Raw genomic sequence first — 10,542 nt, forward strand, 5'->3', positions numbered from 1 at the left:
CAGTGGGGTGGGCCCAATGATTGAAAAGGAGACAAAAGAAGCATTAAAATAAGATAAAAATTCTAAACAATTTTTTTTTTTTTTTTTTTATGAAACCATATTTTACTGAACAAATTGCTGTCTTTAAATAAATTCTCTTATAATTAATTTTCTTTAAATCTACCTCATAAAATAATGATTTAAAAAAAAATCTATAAAAGTCTATCTCAGTTTCTGCTCTAAACTATAGGAAGCCATTTTACATTACTATAGGGTTACAATTAACAACAGAGCCCAAACTTAAATTTAATTACTATTTATTTTTAACTATAATAATCAACACTCAAATCAAAAAAAAAAAAATTTATGAAAACATGTAAATTGCACTCAATGCACTTTTTAAATTAACTTATTAATTATACAATTTCTATTTGTTGTTGAAATAATCATTTAGACAGTGGCTGTCATAACTTGTTACATAAAAGATTTTTTTAAATATGCATTATCTGACATCACTAACAGGTAAAGTAAAATATAATGAGTAGCTATATAGTCTAATATTTCACGAAATGCTCTTCTCTAGACTTAAATTTATCTGGTGAACTAACGAGCTGTGGACACCTGATGACTTGCCTGAGATAAATGAAATGCTACGTGACATTTTGTTTACAAGTCATTTTAATCACACTTTTCCACGAGTGAAACACTGATTGTGCAATTGCATGAGGCACGAGATGTTCATTCATGTTTATTTCACTTTGAAACTAGAAGATGAAGGGGTGATCGCGCTCCGCGCTGCCGTTAGAACTGAGGCGTTTATACGGAGATCTGTCTCACCTTATCAAAGATCGCCAAAATGGCATTTCTTGTCTGAATTTCCTGAAAAAAATTTAATGATTTGTTCGGTACACGAGCGTGCCGAACCAAAAGACCCGTACCGAAAATTTTTTGGTACGAATACGTGTACCGTTACACCCCTAGTAGGTAACCTTGAATACTTTGGATAAAAGTGCCAAATGCATAAAGGTAAATCTTTGTCAAGATTAAATAAATTAAATGGTAACAGTGTGCAGTGATATACATACACATTATGGAAACTTTTTGCAACAGGTTAAGATACATACCTTTATGATGATTGCTAAATTAATGATGCTTAGTTTTAGTTATCCTAGTAAAAATCTAAGCATTAGACACTGGTTCTTCATATCAGCTTTTGCTGTAAGACTACCCCACTCATTATTACTAAAATATGACTTAAATAACCACAAAAGACATTTAAGACGTGCACCGTTTCCCTTCTCACTTAAGAATAAAAAGAGACTCAAGAGTCATGGATCAAGTGACTTTAGAGATCATGATGAAACACTATGAAATACTCAACACTGCTATGGCACAATGCTCATTATAGCAGGCAATGTTTCCCTAATAGCCATTTCAACAAGAGTTACACAACACCTGATCATTTCCAATAACTTCTAGAGGATGTTTCATCATAAAACCCCTACTTAATGTTTATTCATAGACAGCATATTTACACTACTGTTCAAACACTGAGTGTTGGTAATATTCTTTTTATTAATCTTTTACACTCATCAAGGCTGCATTTATTTGATGTTAAATATTACAATGTAAAAGATATTTTCTATTTTAATATGTATTAAAATTGAACTTATTCCTGTGATGGCAAAGCTAAACTTTCAACAGCCATTACTACAGTCTTTAGCGTCATGTGATTTTTCTGAAATCATTCTAACATGCCGATTTGGTGCTCAAGTAACATTTACAAGACAAGAAACTCATTTTGTATAAAAGTATTAATTACTTTCACACATTTGAATGACTGTAATTTGGTGCAAATGATAAAAAAAACAGAGCTTTGAAGGAAGTAAAATGTTGGGTCTTCACTAGGGCTGTCGCGATTCGTCGATTTTATTCGGCTATTCGATTTTTAAAAATCCCCGACTTCATTTTGCTTGCGTCGACTAACCGGCAAAATACCGGAAGTGGCGCATTTCACAGACAAGAATGTATAAAACACATTATTAGTCTGTTTTCCAAGGCTGCATGATATATTAAACCTATAAAACATAATTAAGCATAATTGTGAATTCACAAACACTACGACTTCATTAAATAATTATATGCGATGCAGTTCTAATACAGTATATGCACTTTAATTATTTACATGTGTGTAGGTTAAGTACATGCGTCACACAGCGGCTCTGTTCACAGTAGTTCCACAGGAACTGTTATCATTTACATGTGTGGAGCGTCTCAAACTCCATCTCTGCATGTTGTTGTGAGTTTGAGTTTATTATAACGTTCATCTGGGAATGCAACATGCGCCATTTCATCAGATTTGTAAGGTAAATCATTTATAAATCTACACAAACACAGGAGAATACATCGCGGTTTCAAATGAAAAGCTCTGAGTTTACACGTTTTGATGTCCACATATTCATTCTGTCCTAAAGAAATGGCCAAATATTAAAGATTAAGTGGACATTTGAATTAAATGATGCTTGGTCAATATTAAACCAGTATTAGATCGCACAGCAATGTGTAAAAACAATCGTCAGGCCGTTGGCGCCCTCTGCAGGCCTTTGTTGTAATGCGTAATGTACATTAGCTCTATTGTTTATAACACATTATGTATTTTAACAATTTTGTTCAATAAAACCATATTATTTCTTGCTTTTGATACTTTATTTGAACTAATTATTGCCTTATTGCTATTATATATGTATTTTAAGTCATTTTAAAGGCTATTGTTCACTTACAAAATTTATTAATTATAATTATAGGGCCCTATGAAATCCGTTTTATTTCCAAATTATTTTTTCCATTTTCATTTTTCTATATTCTGTTTTAGTGGTTAAATTAAATGTTATTAATCAAAAAGCCTGTCTAATTAATTGAGTTTTACAGTTTTATATTTACCAAATTCTGTTTTCCATTATTTTCTGGATTCCATTTTAATTGATTTTATAAAAAAAATTAAAAAAAAAAAGTTTTGTTTTTTTCCAGAAATACTGCACATTTACATTTTTCTCCTAAATAAATTCTGGTAAATAATATTTCTGGTAAAAAAAAAATATTATAATTGTATTATTAGTAGACTAGAACACGTGGATATGTTGTCATTCTTACACTACAATACTGAACTTTGATTTCAGTGATTTGGATTTTACTTTTGGATTTCATTTGGTTTAATGAAATACAGTTTAATAAAATATTCTTAAGTAAAATAGTTGATTTTTTTTGTGGGAAGTTAATCGTTTAGATTAATCGATAAATTAGTCGATAGATTAATCAAAATAAATATAGTCGTTAGTGGCAGCCCTAGTCTTCACACAAAATACACTCAATACAGAGTCAATTTCTATGGAAAACACTGCTTGTGAAAGCTGAACAGAAATGTTTTCATTCATTGGTTTCATATGGCTTTCATACAGTGTGTACTATAAAAGTCTCATGATTAAATTCAACTGATGACAAATTACTAAGCTTTGCTTATTAAATGAGACACTTTTCAAATGGTCTGGCACTTCCAATATATGCTTAATTTCTTTTTAGATATTTACAGGCTAATTTTTTGAAGTGTATTGTGCATGAAGTCACACCTCCCCCGTTTTCTCCCGCACTAAATGGCCTAACTAAGTTTTTCACTGGTTGGAGGTGGGGAATGAGGGTCTAAATACATGTTATTGTGTAACTTTCCAAGTAATCATCATCTGAGGTGTTTTTTTTTAACAATCACAATCTGACTGGAAAGAACAGGTTTCTGTACGCCTACAGACACACGTGAGAGAATGACCTGCAAACTGTGCCACTCCCAAATGTGAAAAAAACAGTAACATCCTACTCACAACGTGTAAGAGCGAGAAAGGCCATTCTGTGTCAGTGACATATTCCGAGGTGTCAAAATGAAAAGAAGCCACAGGTAAAAGAGAAAGGGGGAAGTCCACATGAAAAGGGCGTAAGGGGACGATACTTTGAAATGCAAAACTTGGCCAGATGGGTCTATGCAGAACGATCAGAGTTAAACAGCTTGAGACCCATCACCCACCTTGTTTATGCAACACCTGGTTACTGGTAGCCAGTAACCAGGTGTTGGGGGGAGGGCATCACCAGGGTCTCTAGAAACAGTCAAATCATGTGTTCTACAACATAGTGATCAAAGACCAGTGGTTGATCATTTGATCTCAGACACGTGAGATTTGGAGTGAACCAGAGACCTAGTGATCTCAATGACCTTTTCAATCCTCAAAGTTTGGCTCTGTTGCATAGCCCTCTAGTCTTTATTTTCCTTCACTGGAGATCATCAGAACAATGCTGACATCAATTACTACTCCATGTAGTCTGCAACTATTGTTATGCTCATGCATTTGATAAATAAACATGGACTTGATAACACATGTTATTATCGTAGTTTTGGTTAATATGATCTGGAAAAACTTATTAAGCCGAATTAAATATCCTCACCTGTCAGTATTTACCTTTGAAGCTACAAATCAAAAGGTCTGTTTTCCTTCAGTAAATGAATCATCACAATCAGAAAACATTAACTTCGAGATCATTTGACTAGTCAGATGAAACTTAAGTTACTGACTACAGTATCATTATTAGCTAAAAGCTTTTAATTTGGAATTAATTTTACTAACACATTCAGGTTATTCAACTGGAAAAACTGTATCCATGTTATTTTGAACATTAGAGTAGGTGCAGCCATTTTTAACTTGAATGTACAAGGCATCCCGTGTCAGCAGCTTCCAGGCATTTTAGCAGTACAAAAATGATGCTGCTTGACACTAGTATTTATCATCACATTATTTTATCATTGTAACCACAAAAAAACGCTGGTTTATAGCAAACAATTTTACTGCACTTTATTCTTCTAGTTTTTATCTATAGTGACCAATGAAATGGAAGTGTTTCACATGCGAACAATTGTATTTCTGCACTGAAAAATAAGGTGGATAAAGAAAGTTAGCCTAAATGACGCCAGCAGAAAAGGAAAGTCATTTACATTCATGATTATGAAGATAAACCTTTCCTTTTGGTTGTTTGAAATAACATGCAACATTGATAACTCATTCACTGTGAGAACAGAAATGTGAATTTGGAAAGGAAATTGTGAGTAATTGTAAAAAATTATAATATCATATTGACTTTGACATTTTGTAGAAACATGAACTATGAGTTTCAGCAGAATTAATTAAATGTAATTCACAAGTTTTGTTTTTAGGAGTAATGGTTCAAAGGTCTGTAAAGGAAAACGTGAACTTTAGGGGTGTCATTCATGTCAAACTGAAAAATGGGCAGAGAACAAGAGTGAAACTTTTCACAGCAGGAGATATGACTAGCACATTGGTGTGAAAAACTGAACAAGGGAAACCGGAAGTTGTTCACAATGCCATGTAGAGCTTCACTAGACACACTTTGTTTCCAAAAAAGATATTAAAGAAGTTGTTTGAAACATTTTAATACTACAGACTAAATGTCGAATGATAAAAAAATAAAGAGTTTGGAATCAGGGAATGTAGGGGTGCTCTGATTGATCGGCTACCGATCACTATCGGCCGATAATCACATTGGGATGTTTGATCGGCGGTCTCTAAAAAGGCCGATCTCAAGCTGATGACGTTGCCGTGAGAGGTCTCATCATCTCAATCTCTGTTCGGCGCGGGTAAAATAATTATAATGCTGAAGGTGTTGTTTGTGTTAACTTAATATATAAATCTAGAAGTAAATGCAAAGTAAAAAGCATTGAATAATGTGTTGCTTATATTTATTGTGTTTAAACATGTATGTGAAAGACTGTATTACTCTACTGTGTAAAAAAAGAATTGCAATGCTGAAAAAGCATTTTCAGTGACAATGTTTGGATTTGAAATCAAAATAATGAATAAATGTTGTGTTTGTAGTAAACAGCCACGGATCAGTAGTGGACTCCTGTGTGAAAGCACAGTCCGTGCTGCTTCCCCCCTTACAAGAGTCACCTAAGAAGGGAATTCCCCCCATTTTCAAAAATGAAATTCAGGCCCTGAATAAATGTCTAAAAATCCTGATTGGAGTATCACTATAAATAGGTATAAATTATAAAAAGATCGGTATCGGCAGATACTGCTTTCTGTGATCTGCCTCAAAAATCCTGATCGGAGCACCCCTAATGCCGAGTTCACACTGCACGATTTTAGCCCGATTTTTCACTCGCCGACAAATGCCCCAAAATCGGAGGCAAATCGGTGCTCGTTCACACGAGTGACAATCACGCAGTGTGAATTATCAAAGACATGATCTGAGGGAATCGCCAATGCGTCACTGACGCCAGTGAAATATTTGGCATGCTAAATATTAGGGTTGTGACGGTGAGGAAATTTTCCCACCGGTTAATCGACGTGTGACAACACCAGTATCACCGTGGAGGCGGGGCGGGTGCATTCCTTCTTTTCCTAGCTTTCCTTCGCTTTTAAATAGCTTGTAAAAGCAGCATGTGCATTTTACTTTCACTTTGAAATAGCGGCAATTCGGCGTAAAGCAATTGTTCATTTTTAGTTTGTTTGAATTTTCCCTCTTTTCCGTCGCTTTTAAATAGCTTAAAAGCGCCGTGCGCATTTTACTTTCACTTTTGAATTAGTGGCATTTATGCGTCAATTGCTTGAATGCAACAACAAAATACAACGTCAAACTCACTTTAGCCTATAAATAAAACATAGAACTTTTATTAACAAAACAAATACAAATACACCATTCTATAGGGCAGGCTATGCCTAATATAAAATAAATAACTTACATAAAGTTTAAATAGGTATACAAAACTGGAAATAGGCCCTGTATAATATATATAACCAAATAAATAAGAAAGTAGAACGTTTATTAGCAAAACGAGTAAGAAAGCTTGGAGGCACGGCATACACCTTGATGTCAAATAAAATCAATAAATGACACAAAGTTTAAAAGTAAAAATCAGCAAATAATGTGGAACCAATTAAATAAGAAACTAATGTTTAAAAAAACAACTTCTTAGATAAACGGCAAAAGTCAACAGGCTTTTCAAAATCCAAAATATTGTCAAACAGGCGCTTTTGCATCTCGTTTCGAAACTAAATCATCCGCGATCGTCTTGTCTGTCTCACCCCACTCTTCTTGTCAGTCAGCTCGACTCACTCTCCTCACTGGAGAAATGAAATCTGATCTGTGATGCGACTGTCGTTCGGCACGCTGCATTGAGTAGTCAGACACAGTTCAGTTTTTAATTGTAGTGTCTGTTCTTTTACTGAACTTTAAAAATTACTATAAAAAAATCAAAACGACGGTGGGGTTCGGTGCCACGGTGGGCAAGTGACATAACCGGTGTTGCGGCTTAACACCGGTATAACCGTCAACACCGTCTATCGCGGCAAGCCTACTAAATATCTGGAGCTGTCGGCGATTCACAGTCACGCTGTGTGAAATGAGTTCTGACTGAAAAACACATCGGCGATGACCTAAAGCCAATGAGAGACCAAGATACATGGCAGCGGGAAGTTCAGGGAGGAGTTTTATGAAACTAGTTTGCGGACCAGTGTTGCCAAATCCGCGATTGCCGCCGGTTGTTTTTCCATGTCAGCAGGTTGAAGCGACCCCAATAACGTGATATTTAGGCCCTGGAATGTGAATTGTACCAGGAGAACCCCGCCAAAAATTTTTTTATTTTACCCCCGAAAGTGATTTTGTACTGGGGGACCCCCTCGAAAGCAATTGGGCTATTTTCAGGCTAGTTTTGAGTAGTAATTGGGTGGGTTTTGTAGCGAAAACCTGGCAACCCCGCACCAGACAGAGCTGTCGGCGATTCTTCCTATTGTAAAGTCATGCAGTGTGTAACCTCTGTGAATTGTACCAGGAGAACCCCGCCAAAAAAATTTTTATTTTACCCCCGAAAGTGATTTTTTACTGGGGGACCCCCTCGAAAGCAATTGGGCTATTTTCAGGCTAGTTTTGAGTAGTAATTGGGTGGGTTTTGTAGCGAAAACCTGGCAACCCTGCACCAGACAGAGCTGTCGGCGATTCTTCCTATTGTAAAGTCATGCAGTGTGTAACCTCCTGTCGTCGTTCCATCGTGCAGTGTGAACACAGCAACAACTGAATGCTACTCCAGATAGTCGTTCAGTGTGAAACCAACAGTGATGCGACGTCTTTGAAAATTGTGCAGTGTGAACTCGGTTTAAGGGAAAGCAATCTGATCTGGTAACCATTTTGAGTAAACCAATTGATGCATCAAACCCAGAAAAGCATTCCGAAATAGGCTTTTGTTGTAATCTATGTTAGAGTTGAAGGCATGTGCATCAAACCCCCATGCAGACGCCCGGTCTGTTATCAGCCCTGCCCCATATTCTGCAGCATGAGTCTGTGATCATTCCTTTTGTTTATCAGCTGGAGGCAGCAAGCAACACACAGAGAAGTTCGACATAGGCAGTTCCTGGAGCAGATACTTTGACCTTCTGACCTTTTCAACAGGTTGAGCTTGTGCAAGGACGAATGGTGAGACAGGTGTACAATGGCACAGGAAAAAGGGGAGTGATAATTACAACTGCAGTTACATAAACTAAAAGCTGTAGAATCCAGGAGTTTAAACATACAAATACAGGAATAACCAGTTTGGGGATCAGTCTAATGAACCTGGGTCATTTAATCACGGGGCTTTAAGGGAGGCAAAGCATTCATTCATAGCATGGTTTATAGATTGCTAAATATAAAAAGGTTCTGTATTTTGATGAATTTACCTTTGAAGACCCTTCCCCCACTTTACTATTAGGCCCGACCCGTATAATATAATGTCCGGTTCAGAAGCTGTAAAACACCCTTCCCCCATCTATCAGCTTCTACCACCTCCCCCCTGAAATAACGCTTATGGCAAGCCAGTTCAACATTCAAAACTAACAAGGTACAACTATTTATTTTGATGTCATTAGTACTTATTTTTATCAATTAGTAAGCAATGCAATAGGAAACACCAATTTTTTTTTCCATTTCACTAGTAACTATTTGATACATTTGATACTGGTCCCAGTAGTTTTCCGCTAATCCTTTTCCCAGTAAAGTCAAGGTTTCCACTGGTAACAAACCAGTATTCAGTTTTACTATTAATTAGGTACCAGTACTTATTTTGTTGCTAGTTACTAGTATCCATTCCAGTTTGAACCACAGATTTCCACAGAATTCAATGGCAAAAAAGTAGCTATTTGTTAAAAGTAACCATGGCATAGACCTTAGGATAGACATTGAATTTACCATATTTGAAATTAGGCTGTGAGTGTTAGACTTAGTCTACACAATAGCAAAACTCACAACTTTAAACCGTTTATTGGAGTAATCTGAAGTTTGCTGTGGAAAGATGTTTCATTAGAACAAGTGGCATGTTACACAACAGCACAAGCCTTTGAACACACTGTAATTCTATCCATCATCGACTCCTTTTCATTCCATTGCTAAATTAAACAGCATTACCCTGAATATGGTCTATGTTCTTGACATTGGCAAAACAGTGAGTATTATTTTGAATGTTCAATAATTGTGTCTAGAAGTATGACTAGTTTAAGAAACAACTGGCTTGCCACACTCTTTTACCTAAAGGTCCTGTCTGTCCTAATGTCATGACTGAAATATACATGCAGTGCTGTGGTCATGCTCTCCAATTACCGGCTTGTTTTATTCATTCATGAGGAACTGACAGATTTTCAGGACATCAGAGATGATGGCACAGATAAAACCCTGTGGCAAAGCCAGAAACGTGAAGCTTTCAAGCTGTAGAACGTGGAATCTACAGTGTGACTGTAGCAGTGTTTTAATAACTGCCATATTATTGTACTAAGACATGAAACAACAAGTATGCGCATACATAGCGTTGAAGCGCTAGAAGGAAAGAGGCTTACCGGCAGCCGCCCGGAAGAGGTCCGCACCGGTTTAGGCTCCGGCCCGTGGGGGGTCGCGTACAAACAGTTGGGTCTCTGCTCCGCAGCTGTCGTGTTCCCGATCTGAGTGAAGTATCCAGCCGGTACTGAATTCATCGGTGGGCTTGAGAGTCCCGTGTTGAAAAAATCCGTCCTCACCGCGGAGAACATTTTCTTCTGTGGGCACGAGAGTCCAGATACTGCGCCTCTTCCAGAAGCTGGAGAAATCCCTCTGGGTATCCGCATCATTTTGCGCACGAAATGCACGAAAACCCGCGAAAGTGAAGCAAAAGAAACTCCTTTATCACGCAAATCGCGTCTATAATTTACTGCAGAACGAATCAACCGTTAAAATGAATGTGTATCTTAAAAGACTGCAAATGATATAGACAATATGCAATTTAGTATAATAAATATTGTTAAAGTTGTAGATAAATTATGCGTTAAAACTACAAAAATGTAAACATCCGAAATTCACAAAACTCTCTACTAGGGTCCTTTGTTGTAACGTTAGTGGCACGAGAGGCTATTACGTCTCAATATAATGCAAATAAATTAAACATGTAATAAAGGTACCACAGTCATTCAGTTTCATAAATATACCTTTCAAAGGTAATCAAAGCTTGGAAAT

The 10,542-nt window shown here is 36.5% G+C and overlaps 1 protein-coding gene across 1 annotated transcript in view; it reads right to left on the bottom strand.

Moving 5' to 3' along the window:
• LOC107590950 (transcription factor E2F2-like) overlaps window positions 1-10,171 on the bottom strand; it is a 17,854-nt gene extending 7,683 nt beyond the window's left edge. The window contains exon 1 of the mRNA XM_016279911.1: window positions 9,894-10,171. Within this exon, the coding sequence (XP_016135397.1) occupies window positions 9,894-10,160 (267 nt within the window). The 5' untranslated portion in view covers window positions 10,161-10,171. The remainder of the gene's footprint in view (window positions 1-9,893) is intronic.
• Window positions 10,172-10,542: the final 371 nt, after the last annotated feature.

Source organism: Sinocyclocheilus grahami, unplaced genomic scaffold (assembly GCF_001515645.1).
Source record: "Sinocyclocheilus grahami isolate Dianchi unplaced genomic scaffold, SAMN03320097.WGS_v1.1 scaffold134.1, whole genome shotgun sequence".
Lineage (NCBI taxonomy): Eukaryota > Metazoa > Chordata > Actinopteri > Cypriniformes > Cyprinidae > Sinocyclocheilus > Sinocyclocheilus grahami.